This window comes from Condylura cristata, unplaced genomic scaffold, assembly GCF_000260355.1.
Source record: "Condylura cristata isolate star-nosed mole 26May11 unplaced genomic scaffold, ConCri1.0 scaffold00014, whole genome shotgun sequence".
In the NCBI taxonomy this organism is placed as follows: Eukaryota; Metazoa; Chordata; class Mammalia; order Eulipotyphla; family Talpidae; genus Condylura; species Condylura cristata.
In genome coordinates, this window is record NW_004567115.1 from 17,280,211 (window position 1) to 17,298,403 (window position 18,193).

The 18,193-nt window shown below is 36.5% G+C and overlaps 1 protein-coding gene across 1 annotated transcript in view; it reads left to right on the plus strand.

Moving 5' to 3' along the window:
* The first annotated feature begins 465 nt into the window (after nucleotides 1-465).
* The window catches only part of TNKS (tankyrase, TRF1-interacting ankyrin-related ADP-ribose polymerase), a 166,594-nt gene continuing 148,866 nt past the window's right edge, over nucleotides 466-18,193 (plus strand). The window contains exon 1 of the mRNA XM_004682203.2: nucleotides 466-1,166. Coding sequence (XP_004682260.1) covers nucleotides 494-1,166 — 673 coding nt within the window. The 5' untranslated portion in view covers nucleotides 466-493. The remainder of the gene's footprint in view (nucleotides 1,167-18,193) is intronic.

Sequence of the window (18,193 nt, forward strand, 5' to 3'; positions counted from 1 at the left end):
ACTAATTAACGTCACAGCGCTTTGTATATATTAGCTTATTTAACTTCCTTAAAAGTTTTGTGAAGTAGCAACTGCTGCATTTCCAGATGAGGACACTTGATGAGGACACCTTTTCTTGCACTGTTACAGCTCAACGGCAGGCTCTGGAGAAAGACAAGGAAGGAAGTCTGAAGGAGACTTGGCAACAGAACGAAGCAGGAAAAGTGGCAGGCTGAAAGAGGAAAGCAGGAAGTTTTTCACTTAGAAGCTGTTGGCAGCTTTCAAATCTTCTCCGCTCACCCGCCTAGCGTCACAAAGCCCGCCCCTAGGTCGCAAAGCCACACCCCCTTCTTTGGCTGTTCTCAGAGCTCTCAATACTTCCCTCCTTCTTTTTCACCCCGCCCACTCCACTAGCATCATTTCCTGTCCGCTGGAAGCTAATTGGTCCAACGGTCGGAAGTGAGGGCGGGCGGTGGGGCCGTTGCCGCAGTGACAGTGCTGGGGGAGTCCGAAGATGGCGGCGTCGCGCCGCTCTCAGCATCATCACCACCATCATCAACAACAGCTCCAGCCCGCCCCAGGGGCTTCGGCGCCACCGCCGCCACCTCCCCCCCCACTCAGCCCCGGCTTGGCCCCGGGGACCACCCCAGCTTCCCCGACGGCGAGTGGCCTGGCCCCTTTCGCCTCCCCGCGGCATGGCCTAGCGCTACCGGAGGGGGATGGCAGTCGGGATCCACTCGACAGGCCCCGATCCCCGGACCCGGTTGACAGTACCAGCTGTTGCAGTACCACCAGCACGATCTGTACCGTCGCCGCCGCCCCCGTCGTCCCGACAGTTTCTACTGCCTCTGCTGTCGGGGTCACTCCAAACCCTGGCTGCGGTGGCAGTAACAATTCACCGTCGTCCTCTTCTTCCCCGACGTCTTCCTCGTCTTCCTCTCCATCCTCCCCGGGATCGAGCTTGGCGGAGAGCCCCGAGGCCGCCGGAGTTAGCAGCACAGCAACATTGGGGCCTGGGACAGCGGGACCTGGGCCAGGGGTCCCAGCAGTGAGCGGGGCCCTACGGGAGCTATTGGAGGCCTGTCGCAATGGGGACGTCTCCCGGGTAAAGAGGCTGGTGGACGCTGCAAACGTGAATGCTAAGGACATGGCCGGCCGGAAGTCTTCACCCCTGCACTTCGCTGCAGGTTAGAGACTTTTGAATTATTAAGGTTTTGGTGTTGGGAACGGGGATCCGAGTAGGGAAAGAAGACTAGTTGTGTTCGAGCAAAATGGGGGCGTGGTTATAACTCCTGAGCACCTCATCCAACTTGGGGAGGTTCTTTTCTAAACCTGGGTGACGGGGGCGTGGTGGTGGTGGGGAAGTGTGTGAGTCCATACTTGTTAATGTGTGCACTGTGATACTTGCACTTGTCTCCAACCCCCCGGTAGGGGTAGGCCCTAGATATGGGTCCACTTTTTCAGTTTCAGTGTATGAGGAATAAAGTTAGATTTGGGCAGGTTTAGAGTAGTTCCTTTTGTTTGTTTCGTTTTTAAAAGAATATGTCGCTTGAGCACAGTCTAAACCAAAAGTTGTTTAACGTAAGGCAACAAGTGTTTAGAACTGTTGTAGTCTTAGTAAGCCAGTGAAAGACATAAATGAAGTTTGTGAAACTTTTCCTTTCTCAAGGAATCTGCAATCTAATTGGGTAGATCAAAATATGTTATATGAAACAACTGGAGAGGAATTTGGATGCACAGTGTGATGGTAGAAGAAATTAGGCTATGAAGTTATGGACACTGCTAATTGTGTGTCATTTTTGCTTTGTCTTGGTTCCTCAGTTTTCTCATGGGCAAAAATGGTATTCTAATGGGCAAAAATGGTATTCTAATGTGAATGATGATTTAGTGAGACTCATCTTGCACATAAATTCTCCCCAAAAGGGGCTAACATCTTTTCTTTTTTTGAGCAAGTAGTGGACTCTTTTTTTAAAAGTCCCATGTATTTTTTCTTATTACGTTAGACACATGGCATTGAAAAAAACCCTAGTATATTTTTGTGAAGTTTTGAGAAATACAAAACGAAGAGAAAGGCCCATAATTTCACTGCCTGGACACCTACTATTGATATTTTTAAAATAAAGGTAATAATGTTACATACATTCGAAACATTACATGAGACATGTATGTATTTTGTGTACATTATAAATTCAAATAGAACAGAAAAGCACAAAATGAGAAAGCGCTAACATAAACATGAAAGATAATACGCCAAAGATACCGTCTGAAGTTTCTGCTGTATTTGTAATATTTATCACTCCGTCAGTTCTGTTAAAAATAATGTATGTTAAGAACTTATTCTATGTATTATTCACCAGGACTTGGGAGATAATGTTATGCTCATTTTACAGTTGACAAAATTTAGTAAGTCTAAATTCACATAGAAAATAGTGAAAATCTGGATTTGTACTCGATAGCTTGATTTTAGAACTGGTAAATCCAACTATCATAATGTACACTTGGGTTAATTACTTTTCATTTTTGTGAGTAATCATGGAGAGGATTTCTACATCCACAATATTCTGGGGAAGAAGTAATTAGGAGTATATTCTCCCAAGAGTAGCATTAGAGCATTTTCTATTGTAGTGTGTTATTGAGAGTCTGTCTCTCACACACACCCACACTCTTCTCTCAAAACTGAATCAGAAGTTTTTAGAAAACAGTCCTTTCCTTAGTATATGTTTGTATTCTATTTTATTTGTTTCATTTTTACAAATGCAATTTGGGACTCTAATGTTGTATACATAGCTTAAAGCATCGCTACTCTATAGTTTTCTCATTGTATATGGGCTGAGTACTTAAAAAGTAACTCAGTTGGTTATTAATAGATTAGAATGCTAGTCATTGAATTGACATGAAATAGCTGTTTTGAAAAGAAAATTGACACCATCCTTTGGGTGGGAAAAAATTTTTAATTGACATTCATTTGTTCCACAAGAATTTCATTACTATGGTCAGGTATTAAATAGTGACACAATTTTGAAGTGGCATCTAGTATTTACCCTTATGAAGCTTACAGGTCAATGGTGAAGATTAAACAACAATAACAAAACTTCACGATGTAGCCTAGAGTATAAGGAAAATACATTATACTGTCTGTTGGAGTAAGTGATAGAGACTTTTGTTTTTTAACTAGATTTTAAAGAATGAGTCTAGACTAGCCAAGCAAACATGGGAAACAAGAATGTATATTTCCATTTAAATTTTTTAAAAAAAATTGTTGTTTGCAGTTTTGTAGAAAGAAAATTATTTTTAAAGATCTCAGAAGTGGTATGAAACAATATTTAAGTTATTTTGACTTTTTAAATATTACCATAAGAGTAACCCTAATTCTTTCCAGCAACAGAATTAAGAACCCTTTGTATTCTGTCTTAGACAGTGACATTTGTTTAAAATATGGCTTAGAGATTGAGTTAACAATGCAATCATCCTATCCACAATTAGAAACATAATCTTCAGTTTCCATTGTTGATACAGGTTCTCAAAATACTATTTCTAATGGCTTCTTTAGATAGCAAAGTTTTTTCCAGTCATGATCCAGTCTTTTATTGTTGACTAAAGTTTATATAAGACTTTCTCTTTTACAGATAAGTTCCTTGAACCTGGTTTTCTATTGTTCAAATGACAGCAGTAAAATAATAGAAATAATATTAAGAGTGTATTATCTTCTTACTATAGTTTCTAACAGTGACATATTTTTATTGAAAGACTAGTGTAGTGAGATTTATTTTAAAGTTCAGATGAGCTTTTTCTTAACAAAAGACTTTAGCCAACAAAGTATTGAATTACTGATTTTGTTCAGTATCTACTTTATTAAGGAAATTTTGAAATAGGCTTCCTAGTAATTGATTGCATGTCTTGAATTAAGATTTAGAATATGAAGTATTTCATTTTTAAAATGAGCAAAATATTGATGTCGATTTGATGCTTTCTTTTGATTTGGATGGTCTCTGCAATGCACATTTAGTGAAATAGAAGTCCTACTTGTTCTTGTTTCTCTTGATTTTTTGGCATGGCTGACCATGCTTGTCTTTTTTCTCCCACATCTCTGTACAAATAAAAAATGCTGTGTCTTACAAACTGTTGCCCTCCAGCATAAGCTGTTCTTACTTTTACTTCATTGTTCTTGTTTTATTGGCAGAGGATTTAGTCATTTCATCTCTCTCTCATAAACATCATTTAGTTTTAATTATATATATGGTTAGATAGTTCTCAAAATGGCTTTCAGGTATTTCTCCCTCCATTTGCACATATATTGCACCACTTATCAAAAGGTGGAGTCCCTTTCCTTCCCCTTGTTTTGAACTTGGTCTTCTGATTTACTAAAATGAATGGAATGTGGCAGAAGTTATACTGTGTAGTGGAGCCTTCAAACATCTGAAATTTTCACTTTCGTGTGCTGAGAACTTTCCTCTTAGAACCAAACACGATGCTTGTGAGAAAGGCCATGCAAGAAGTAAGGCTGGTCAGCAGTCCTCAGTGAAGCTCTCAGCCAGTATGTACATGTGAGTGAATGAACTTTGGATATTCTGGCCTCATGAGCCTATAGATGACTTAAGCTTAGTTAATGCACTTAGTTAATAAGTCATCGTTGTTATTTAAAGCCATTATATTTTGGGAAAGTTTGCTACATAGCTATAGATTCCTAAAAATCACTGTGTAAGTATCAAGTCTGTTCTAAATGCTGGACACTTGTCCTTATATTGTTGTCTCTCTAGGTTATTTTGGTGGTCACTTGATCTCTAGAATTTACTGAGATAGGTGTCCTGGAAACAGTATTCCCTGAGCCTTTCCTAATGTTGTCATATTAGCGTTGTTGCTTTATTCTGGGAAGTCAGTTTGCTTAGCTGTAAATAGCTTTGCTTCTCATATTCTTTCTTGAGTATTTAAAAAATTATTTTCTTTTGGTAAAAACTGCATGTTGAAAGTTTGATACATTATTTTGATTTTCCTTCCCTTGATTGTTTTTCTTTGCATGTTTAAGTGTATATATTTTTTCTCTTTAGGTAAAGTCCACCGTCTTGTGGTATTAGTTTTTCATAAGTTATTTGCCTCAGATATATGATGTGGCATTACATAGATCTTTTATTTTAGGAGCGTTTCCTGAAATTATGGGTTTCATTATTTGTTCTTTTTTATATATATTGCAACTTTGTTGATCTATCTTCTACATATGTCACTTGCTTCTCCTTTTTTGGCAGTAAAGTATATATGACAAAATTTGTCATTACAAAGTTATTAGTGTACAACTCAGTGACACTAAGTACATTCGCAGTGTTGTGCAGCCATCACCACTGTCCTTTTCCAGAGCATTTTCATCATTATAAAAAGAAATTCCACCATTTAAGGCAGTAACTGCACATCACATTCTCCCAACCTCTGATAAATGCCGCTTACATTTGAATTCATCTTAAAAGTATGAATTCTTTTTGTTTAGAAAAAATTCTTTCAACTTCCATTTTTCTTAAGGCAATATTGGGAGGCTTTTTCTGTAAATATCCAGATAGTAAATATTTTAGGCTTTGTGCTCTTTATGGTCTCTGTTTCAACTATGCAGCTTTACTTTTGTGTTAAGAAAGTTGTCTTATGTATTGCCCATCGATAGTGTATAAATGAATGAGTATAATTGTGTTCCAACAAAACTTTATTGAAATGGAGAGTGACCCAGATTTGGTGCATGGGTCATAGTTTGTGTTTAATCCTGCCATAAGGCATTGTCTGTGATTTTTTTTCCCACTTTTGGTTTCCCTCACATTTAGTCTTTACTCTTGAAATGATTTTTTTTTCTTTATTTTGAATTATTTTCTGTGGCCTGACTTCTTATTTCTAATTCAAATATATGCTATTCTTTCTTTTTTTAAAAAAAAGATTTATTTATTTATTTATGCTTATAAAACTGGGGTACAGGCCAGAGGTGTGGTGGGTGAGAAGATTCACCAGAGACAGAGTGGGGAGCAGAACAGGCAGATTGACAAAGTACACTGCTGAGGGGAGCAGCAGGGGGGAGGGGCAGCCAGAAAAGGTCTGCCATGCCATGTGGGTCTGCCATGTGGGGGATGGAACTTGTGCTGCAGTATCTTTGGGGGAACTTCATAATGTGGTGCTTTAACCTGTTGCACCACCAGGAAGAGCCCTCTTTCATATTTTTTAACCATCATGCTGTCTTTTAGCTGGTATTAAAATGGTAGATCATAATTTATCTGTTTCATGTGTGTTTTCTTTAAGTATGCATTGTCCATAGAGATGCTGTCCTGCTGAAATTATTATAAAAACTAACTTGGCAGAGGATTGAGCCTTAGTTCCCGCCCCCCATTCCCTTTTAGAGAAATTAATTGCTGAATAATTCCCAAGGATAAGAATAGAGATGTGAGATGTTTAGGGTAGTTCCTCTTGTCCTTTCTTCTCAATTTGAACATACAACTCTGACCTACAATAGAAGTCCTTCATTAAATTTTCAGGCTTATCTCCTACAGTAAGTAGTAGCTTTTACATTATGAAAAATGTAAACTGATCATTGCGATCTCAGTTTAGTCTTTGTGGCACTTTCTAGGGAACACTAGCCAGAAATGTTCTGCTACAGGTCTTTTGTAGGTAAGGTCTCCTGTAGTCTTTTTTACACAGAAGCTTTTTGACAAGTTTAGTCTAGTTACCTGTAATCTTTTCCTCCCCTGAGGCATCTGCTTCCTTCCCAAGGAACTAAATAGATCATAGTATAAGTGTTCCTTCTGTCTTCTGTTTAGTGATTTTTGGCAGCTCAGAGGCCAAAGAAATTTATCTAGGGGTTAGAAGATATATCAAGGGTCAAGTTGTGAGCTTGCTAAAAAAATGGAACCTTGGTTTAGGAGCCCTGATGAAGAAAAGTAATCAAATGATTTAAGAAAATTTATTTCATTGTAGTGTTAGGTTCTGAAAAGGAAAAAAATATCATCATGAGTGTGATGAAATGAGAGTGGACAGAGAAACCTTTTGGGTAATTGATTGTAAAATGTGCAGTAGGTACTACTAAAGAGATGAATGCTCTTTAATTCTTTTTTTCTTCCTCTTTGTCAGGGTCTTTAAAGTTATCTTGGCTTATACTTATTCTGATAAAAATGATTAGGAAGTTGGGGTGTAGCCCTCATCTTGTGAGACCTACTACCAGGTGTCTTCAAAATGGACTGACAATACAAATTGAATAAGGTGGGGGTGGTTATTGTTTTGTTGTTGTTGTTACTAAAACCTTTAACTTTTGAGGATTTGAGAATAACTTTTAGTTTTGTAAAAGTCATTTTGATTCCAAGAAATTGAGGAAGGTTTGGTTTGTTTTGCTTTGTGTCCACTGTGTTTTCTTTATAAGGTTTCACCAGATGTCCAAGATTGCTTTTCCCCAGGGTGAACTGTTGTATTCTTTGTCAATATGGAAACTTACCTTTGCCTTTTTATTCAGGTATCCGTTTATACCACTAAAGCAGTGTGAGCTTTTATTAACTTTTTTCTGTGGCATTGTTTTACTTTTTGGCCTGTATCAGCTCCACAGTCAGCGTAGACTAGTAAATTTCATTGAAAAGGGGTAATAACATGTTGTAAAATTTCATCTCCCTTTTGCCTTTTTGGTGTAACAAAATAATGGTTGATAGTAGCTTTTTTTTTTTTTGCTTGCCTTTTTAGATTTCTAACTTTTTCTTCTGTGGTGGTTTATAAATATATGAAGAGGCATTTGGTTGTTAGCAGATGCTTTTTTTTTTAACTACAAAGTCAAAGAAAAATTTTGAATTTACTGACTGACCAAAGATCCTTAAAACTGAAGTTCCTCTATCATTAGGTACAGTGTAAAAATAACCTAGACTTCTGATGTTCAGTCAATGCTCTAATGTCAGTGCTAATGCTTTTGAAAAACTAGGGTATATGTATCACTAGACTAAGATCAGATGTTGTCATTCTAATATACTCAGCAGTCATGGAAACCATTCGGGCATCCTTACTCATCTTTTTAATAAATATGAGGGTCTTTATTTACTAAGGCTCAGGTTACTTTCATGTTGACTGTTGCTTTTTTTTTTTTTTAAAGGAATAGGTGACATGGGTTTATGGTTAATGATACATTTTAGCTGTTTTTCCATTGTCTTAAGAAGACATGCTAAACTGTTACTTCTTTGCAGGAAAATATACCTATTTGTGGACATAACTTTTGGAACTGATTTTAAAACCCACAGCAAGCTATCAAAAATTTGATTTTGTTCTTCCCCCCAAAATACCCACCATAATTTAATAGTTGAAAAATGTATCTGTGCCCCCCTTTGGGATTTTATGAAAGCAGATAAACTTAAGGTATGGAATAAGAAAGGTTCAGTATTTATTTCAGCCTGTGTTCTGTAAATGTTTGAGCAAGTGAACTTTGCAAATTAATTCTGATTTCTGACCTTCTGACTTTCATAAATGTGTAAATAATAATCCTTATATAGTCCTTATATATTAATAATATAGTCCTTATGTATGTATGTATATGTATATATATATAGCCCTTATATATATATAATAATATATAGTCCTTATATAATAATACTTATATAGTCTATTCCTTTGTCATCAAAATGTAAAACTCAGTACTAATGAACTATTTATGGGAATGTGAAAGAATTTAATGAATCTTGTATAATTAATAGTCTTTGGAACAGTTCCATGGTGTGTTTTCCCCCTTTGGCCTTTTTCTCAGGACTCTGACATGAGTCCTAAGATTTGACAGTAGTCAGTAACAAATCAAGGAAATAAGTGCTGTAAGTCACAAGATAACAAGAAATGGCATTATTTCCTACCCTTGAGGAAGTTTATAGTCACAGTGCAGTGGTTCTCAAACTTTTTAGTCTCAGAATTCTTTTATGATCTTAAAAGTAATTGAAAGCTTTTTAAAATATAATTTCTGCCTGTGGAAACATATTAAGACATAAAACATGCTAAAAATGGTAATAATGAACTCTAAAATATGTTAGATTAAATTACACTTTAAATGAAAATTAACTATTTTCCAAAACAGCATAATGAGGAAAGATGCATTATACTTTACACTTAGCATGTCATTTTAATATCTGAGCTAATACAAGATCAGTGAATTCTCACATGCTTCTGTATGTCATTTGTTATAGTATTTATTTTAATTGAAGTATATGAAGAAAATTCTGCTTTAAACAGATATGTAGTTGGAAAATGAAAGAATTTTTAATAGCATTTTCAGATAATTTTAGATTTTTCTTTTTTAATACTAACCCAAATTGATAAATTATAGTTTCCTAAACATTAGTTGTAATGTGGAATCTGAAGCCATACCAACAATATATTCATATTCTATAATGTTAAATCTATTGGTCTATCTTGCATTAATGGGTCTTATGTATGTTTTGATCATTTGAAAAATTAGTTCACTGAAATATGAAGATTTTTGAAATATTGACACTTTTTTACTTTATAATAAACAAGCATTATTGTTAATGTGTTTTTATGTGTTGTAAATACATAATACGTGTATAAACACATAATATGTTAAGATGTATTTGTTGATATAAAAAACTGTTAGGCTTATGGTGGCAGATGAAAGTACATAATTCTTGGTTTTGCATGAAAGTTTGTTTTTCTTTGAAGCTGACAGGGTCATTTTGTTCTTAAGAAAATGTCAGTCAAATACATAGGTCTAATTGAGCTCAAACAGTTGTATAAGGGTTCCTCAAGACAAAGATAATTTGGTGCAAAGTAGAAGTACTTACGTATTTCCTATTTTGTCACAAGAACATTAAAAATATATGTGCTCAAGAGTGGAATATAATACAATTAATAATGACAGTTTCATAAAGGATATTAAGTGAATTTACTAAGCGAAATTCCTAAGTGGCTGCTTAAAATTAAAAAAAAAGAAATGAGGCCCTGATGATGAAGAATACAATGACTCATAGTATAGTTAGGTGCCATTATTTTGATTCATGCCAAAAAGGCATTAGTTCTACCTACCATTACTTTTGTGTCATATCATTAATGGTACCAAGAGTATATTTTCAAAATGACCAACACACAGTATGTTTGAAATTATGCACTATCAGTATCTTTACAGTGAAGAGGCAAAGTCATCTTAATATTATTTTGAAAATAGTTCAGGTTTCACAGACCACCAGTGCAATTTCAGGGATCACCAGGAGTCTTCATACTGCATCTTGAAAGCTGCTGAGTTAATAGAATAGAAGTGGTTCTTAATTTTGTTTTTAGAGAATCTGATGAAAGGTATGGACAGTCTCCCCAGAAAGAAATAATTGAACACCAAAATTTACAGAGAGTTTTCAGAGTTATAAATTTCCAGAAGTATTATAGTTCACAAATTTTGCATCAGGATCACTTGGAGGACCTGTTGTTGTTAAAGTTTATTAGACCACTAGCAAAGTTTTCTTACTCTGTTGGGTTAAGGTTTGAGAGTTTGCGATTTTAACAAGTCCCAGGTAAATGCTGTTGCTGATGCTCCACTATTAGAGAAATGATTCTTAACCTAACATTATTAAAAAAAATTATAGGGCGCCCTCCCTGTTGGTGCAACGGGTTAGGACGTAGCACTGCAAGCTGGCTGCAGCCATTTCAGTGCGAGTTCTGTCCTCCCCCAGGAGGTGATCCACGTGGTGCCGCAGACCTCTCCTGCTGGCCTGCTGCCCCCTTCAGCATTGTGCTTTTGCCTGTTCTGCTCCCTACTCTGTCTCTGGTGAATCCTCTCACCACCCCTACACCTCTGGCTTGTACTGGCTTGTACCCAAGTTCTGTATGAAAAAATAAATATTAAAAAAAAGAAAAAAACAAAAACAAGTTACAGGGGGTAGGTGGTATAGCTGGCAGGCCTTTTTTTTTTTTTTTTTTAACTTCTGGTGGTTCTCACATCCAGACAGTTAAGAATCATTGGTTGAGGGTACTCATGGAGCCCAGGTTGACTCCCAAATCCAGTGAGACTAAGGACACCGAATTTTGTATGCTCTATGTTTTGGAAAGTATTTTGATAACTGTTACTACCAATAAGCCCGTAAGATAGTTATTATCTCTTAAAGAAAAACTGGGTTGTTATTCATGATATTGTGGAGTTATAGGAGTTTGAATCTATGAAGTAAACTAGAAAGAAGTAAAATTGCTGACTTAACTCAGTGCAGAATCTATATTCCTAGAGAGTTTTTGTATGTGCTACTAAACTTTCTTTCCTGAAACATTCTACTTATTTATATTCCTACCATGCTTTTGGCAATGCCAGCCATTATTGTACTTTGTTTTTGGAAACCTCACATAAGCTCTGAAGCACGCACACATCATGTGTAACTAGCACCTAGATTGAGAATGAGATATAGGAGCTCCTGTTTGGTGTTATTTGACTCACTCCTCCACTACATACAGATTAATTTTGTCTGTTTTTGAAATAAGGATAGTATTTAGTATATACTCTTTTGTGTGATATTCTGTCTTTCAGAGTTTAGACTGTTCATTTTCACTATTATATATAAACTCTTATTGTGAATATGCTACTACTTATCCAACTTCCTGCTTATGAACATTGGGTAGCTTCCAATTTGGTGTTCTTATAGTGCTCCTTTGAGCATTTTGTCTCTATGTCATATTTCAAATATATTTCTTAGCTCTCTGATTAAAATAAAAAAGCAACATTCATGTTTTAATATGCTTTTCTTTGATTGTATCTGGGTAACTGATTTTACTTTTAAAATTAATTGGTATTTTCTTTTTTGTGAATTACCTTTTTTATATGTACTCTTTGCATTTTGATGTTTTTCATATCATTGGAGAGATTACCCTGTTTTTAAAATTTTTATCTATACATTTTTCAGTCTATAAATTTTACATTTAGTTTTTTCCATCCTAACAACTGTCAACCTAATGTTGACATTTTTGTTATATTTTGATATTTTGCACCTTAAGCTATGCTGATGTTGAATTTATCTTGCTATACAGAGAGGTAAGGATTTAAGCAGCTAGGTTTTATTCCTAAATAGGTGGTCAGTTTTCTTGAATCGTTTTGAAATGCAACCATTAAAATAAAAATGAGAGTAGAGGGCTTTTTCCTTTTGTAAAATTAGAGTGAAAGCAAAATTACTAGGGGACATTTTGTTTTCATTTTCCTGTCTTTTATTTATTGTGATTAATTCATTGTTCCCTGTTCAAGTTTTCTTTACTATTACAGTAAAGGTAACTTCTACAGTAGGTTCTATGTTAAAATAAAGGGAAAGAGACTGAAAGCTGTCAGTGGAATTTTATTGCAGACTCTGACCCAAAAGAGTGGATCCTTTACTCTCTAGGGAAATAATTCATCAGAAAATACTAACTGTATTTGGGCCAGACAAGGCTTTGTTAGGGATTCATGCAAGAGGGAGCCAGTGCCAGAAAGGAGAATTTAGCCTGACTCCTTGAAGGCAGTGAGGAGGAAATCGGGTGGATAGAAGCAGCAGCATAGCTTGTTCTGTCTTGGTCTATGAAGGGCATGTACAGACAGGTTACATTCCAACTGCACACCAAGGCTTTCAGCTTCCTCCCTCCAGGAAACTGTGAGGTAATAATTAGTCAGGTTCTAATGTGTTTTGTCTAATATGGCTCCTCTTTGTCAGTATGGTAGGCTGAACTGTTTGGACAGGGCTCACCAGTCTGTGATTTAATCCACCTATTTAAACAGGGCTTGGGGCAACTCATCCTATCTATAGTTGTAATTTCTTTATCTAGGCTGTCTCAATTTAAGAGTTTAGCCTTTTCTCTGGAGCTTCTAAAATAGATGTATAAAAACATATTCTCCTATATTTTACAGTTTTCTTTGCTAATATTCTAAATTTACATTGTCATAGTCTCCACAGAGCTGTTTCTATTGGTTTTGAAGGATTAGCCCATTTTTCTTAAACACTTTTGTGGCAGAACAATAGTGAAGGCAAAGATAAATAGATGGGACTACATCAAGTTAAAGAGCTTCTGTATAGCAAAAGAGACATTACTAAAAACAAACAGACAGCCCACTAATTGGGAAAACATTTTCTCACACAAAAGTAGTGATAAAGGACTGATCACAAAAATATATGGAGAACTGATGAAACTCAACAAAAATAAAGTAAACAGCCCCATCAAAAAATGGGCAGAAGAGCTAAAAAGACACTTCTCCAAAGGAAATGCAGATGGCCAACAAGCATATGAAAAAATGTTCAACATCACTCATGATAAGGGAGATGCAAATTAAAACCACAATGAGATAACACCTCACCCCAGTGAGAATGGCACATTGTCAAACAACTAGCAACAACAAATGTTGGTGAGGATGTGGAGAAAAAGGAACTCTCCTGTACTGCTGGTGGGAATGCAAACTAGTACAACCACTATGGAAAACTGTTTGGAGGTTCCTCAAACTGCTAAACATGGAGCTTCCCTACGACTCAGCAATCCCACTCCTAAGTATCTACCCAAAAGACACACACAAAAACACTGATTGAAAAAGATACCTGTACCCCCATGTTTATTGCTGCTTTATTTACAATTGGAAAAACATGGAAGCACCCCAAATGCCCAAAAGTAGATGACTAGATAAAAAAGATGTGGTACATATATGCAATGGAATATTACTCAGCAACCAAAAAAGAGAAACACATGTCTTTTGCAGCAACTTGGATGGAGCTGGAAAAGAGAAAAGAAAGGAAAATACCGGATGGTTTCACTCATAGCAGGAGTATAATGGACCAGGCGAGAAAATAATAAGAATAATGAACAGCCATATACCAGAGACATTTTGTGGGGGTGGAGTGGGGAATGGGATCAAAAACGGGGTGGGGAGGGAAGTGCACGGGACTATGGTGATAGCACACAGGTGACTTGGTGATGGGAAACCCGCGGGGATTACAATTGAGATGAAAAATATATGTATACAAAATGATGTAAAAATAAACTGTTTAAATTAAAAAAAACAAACTTTTGTGGCTGAAAGTTAGTTGATTCTATGCTGTTACCTCTTTCTGTATTTTTATTACTCTCTCTGAACCATTCTGAACTTTTAGGTGATTGAATATATAGGGGTTTCTACCTTTTTATCTTTCTACACACTGTATCTTGTCCTCTTTGACAAATATATCCCTGTTCTTTTATCTGCTTAGATCTTAACTCAAAAATGTCACTTTATTAGGGAAGATTTTCTCCACCAGACTCAGATAAATTTTCTTGTTGTTTACTTGTTTAAAAAAGATTTATTTGGCCCTCCCTGGTGGTGCAGCGGGTTAAAGCACAGCACTGAGAAGTTAAAGCCACTTCCGTATGAGTTCGATTCCCGCCTGCCCTAGAGGAGACCACATGGTGTGGCAGACCTCTTCTGACCTGCCTGCTGCTCCCTTCAGCAGTGTACTTCATCGATCTGCCTGTTCTGCTCCCCACTCTGTCTCTGTTGAAGCCTCTCGCCGCCCCTGCACCTCTGGCCTATACCCCATTCTGTATGCATAAATAAGTAAATCTTAAAAAAAAAAGATTTATTGATTTATTTATGAGTGTAAGAACTGGGGAACAGATCAGAAATGTTGGGGATGAGAGGATTCACTAGAGACAGATTGGGGAGCAGAACAGGCAGATCAGCTGAAACACACTGCTGAGGGGAGCAATTATGGAAACAGGAGAGTTCTGCTGTGCCATGTGGCTTCACCTCCATGGCCTGGGCTAGAACCGATACTGCAGTGGTTGCAGATAGCTTCATACTGCTGTGCTTTTAACCTCTTTGTGCCACCAGGGACTTTTTGTAATCTACACGTTGTAATTGTTTGTTAGTGTTTATTGTTCAGTGTTCCTTGAGAGAACAAACCATTTTTACTGAGTTTATTCATGAAACACATGTACTCATACACAGTGTATACTTTCTAAATTCATTTTTATCATCTTGAAGCATTTTTACAAGAGTACTTTCAATGGGAATCTTGTATTCATCTTTAAAATTCCACATATCTGAGAATATTTTAATTTCATTCTTCCTTGTAAGTAAAAAGTGAACTAGATAGGAAATTCAGCTTAACAGTGCTGTATGAAATCATTTGTTTTCTTTTTAGATGATCTGTGTTTTCTTTCTGAAGAACTTAATGATCTCATAGCCTTTAGTATTGTTAGACTTTAATATATCCATTCTGTTTGGTACTTCATGACCTCTCATTAATCTGAAATTTTCTACTTTCTGTTAGTAATGAGAAATTTGTCATTTTTACTTTTCTTTTTGTCTTCTATCTCATCCCTCATTTTCTTCCTCTATTCTTGTAGATGCTTTTTGGGAGAGTTCTTCGAGTTGATTTTCTCAGGAATTTATTCCTTTTTCTATTACTGGTCATTTAATTCACTATTTCTCCTGATTATACTTTTCCTGCCAATATTTCCAGTAGGTTTTACTTGCTAGATTTTTTTCCTGTATCGTGTTTTCAATAGTCTCCTTTTTTTTTTCTTTGCTGACATTTAATTTCCAATTTTAAATACCCTGTTTACTTATTCTGACTTAATTAATTTTGTTGCTCTTTCATGGTGCTTGCATTCTTAAGAAATCTCATTTTCTACTTCAGGTTATATTTTCTTAGACCTAACAGCTACTTGGGACAAGATTGTGTTATGGGAAGATAGGTTTTGATGGAAGTTGGGTCTCAGGAGCCATGAAAGCTTTTGTTCCAAGGATTGGTCTTCCAAGTGTTTGGAGGAGAATAGGGACATGTGTTAGGATGGAGAATCTCTGGATGATGATTTCTCTACAACTCTGCCTTATTTGTCAGGGGTTCACCTGGCCTCTTCTAAGTCTTGTCATCTTTGTTGTAATTGCTTGATTGGGAGCTCACCTGTACATTTCCTTCTATTCTAGCCAAATTCCAATATTTTATCTTTCTTTTTCCCCTCTTTTGGCTAGAGCTGGTAGAGACACTGCGCTCATATTCACAATACCACGGGAGACATGTGGCAATGTTGAGAATGGAAAGGATACTGTTATAACACCTTCTGGTTTATTGTCTGTACAGGATATCTAATCTGCTCTTAAGCTGCTCTTCTGAAAAGGCACTTTTTTTTTCCTTCATCAGGGAAATTTTGCTTACAATATTTTTGTCCTTTTACTGTTGTTGTTAGTTGGAATCTGGGAGTCATTTCTTACCCTTTTGCTTCTGGTGATTTCCCCACTGGGTTTGGAGAAGGCACACATTCTTAACCACCTGCTAATTAAATACTTCTTTTATCTAAGCATCAGTGTTTTCTAAATCAGGTTTTAAAACTAGTAAAATTAATGGGCCAGCGTTTGCCTTTGACAGATGAAAACCATGCATCTTCATTGACTGTACAGAGCCATTTGTAGTTTGTTTTCTAAACTGTTATTTTAAAAACAGCAGGGAATAAGCTCCCTGTTGCTTAGGAGGGACTTCTGATCTAAGGCAGTATAAAGTATTTCTGTACTTAAAGCTACTATAGTTAGAATTGAAATTAGAAGAAGCAGCAGCAATAATGACTGAATATTAAACAGAATATGCATATTTATTACAGAGCATTCATCATTAAGCAAGAGTCTAGTTCTGATTATTTACAATTTTGTGTATATTAGAGTGAATAAATTGCATTCACTGTGTCAAAAGCCTTGTCATTTTTTAAAGAATATATAACAAAACTTTCTTCAATCTCTAGACTGGGGAATACCACTGTAACATTTAATTTCCCAGAAACTACTGAACTGAAAGACTAGAAGATATGTCAGTCTAAGAAAGTGAGTAGTTAGAAGAGCATGTTGAGATGGGGCTGCTGTGCCAGGCTCCCATTAAGTTCTGAGGCTGCCTCCTGTATATCAGCCAAGATCCTCTTGTGAACTAATCTTTTAATGCAAAAAGATTGAAAATTACTGTTTAATGGACCTTTAGAAATCTGGAATTACATGTGTTACATTAAGTTAGTGAATGTTGAGTCCCATGAACAGGAAAGAAATGTCACCTCAAAATGTGTCAAGCTGAATTTTGTTTCATTGAGAAATTTTTTTTCATTGTTAAAGAATTTTTGTTTTATTTTTATTTGAATGGAAATTGATAATGTTCAACAAAAGAGGTCATTCTAACATTTTAGATGCTAGTTTTTGCCAGTTTTTAGAGAGAATAACAAGTAAGCCAGGAAAATAGACATGTGAAGAGTGATCAATATTTTCAATCAGAACCCATTGTTCTGTTATTGCTTTTAGTTAGAATGGGATATTTTAACTTAATGAGAAAACAGAAAAAATAAAGTGTGGGATTATGTCATAAATATTAGGGGTAGGTCAATACAAGTAAAATACGTAGTTGTGGCTTTGTTGGCAGTCTAAATAAGAACAAATGTCTTTAAACTGTGAATTTGCTACCATTTATATAACATCATCCCTTTAAAATGTTCCAGACACCATAAATTTGTTTCCCTTTATCAGATTTGGAAGTTGTGGTTGTTAGTTTTAAGATTTAACACTGGCAGGTTTGTTACTTTTAAGTTTTAATTTCAGGCAGTTTAAAATGCTGTGTGCATCAGTGAAACTATTTTCTCTCTCAAGTCAGACCTTATGAATAGATAACAAGAACCTTATATTTCACATATGTGACTGATAGTAAAACAATGTAAAGGGGAGAGGCAAAATATCACTTGATGAGTGCATACCTGTGTGTTTATAACTGAGGCTCATGGTGCAACAACAATAGGATTTATTTAAAAAAGGGAAACTGGAAAAAAGTAAAGATTTCTAAGGCCATGGTGGGCTGGTTGTCCTTCCCCAGACAGTATCTGCAGAGTCTGGGAGTCCAAAGCAAAGATTGGTTGAGTAAGATGATGTCCTTTCAATGAGAGCCTGGAGTTGGTGGTACATTGGTAAGGGGTGAACTTGACCATACATTTTGGCTGGGGGTGATCACTGGTGGTGCTGCTGATGTGGCACTGCCAGCCAGCCTGGGTAGTGCTGGACACCAGACTAATAGTGCCAGAGTTAACAGCATCAGAAGGTGGTACTGGAGAATCAGAAGGTGGGCAGCTTTCAGAACTCAGCAGTGCTAGTTAGCATTGATCAGCAGGCAGCAGTGCCAGAGGTATCAGTCACTACAGCTCTTAGAGATGTGCCGATATAAGTCAACAGCAGACAGCCCATTTGGAGACACCAGATAAAGGCCAAGGGTGCCAGTCTGTAGACAATGAGGAGGCAGAGCTA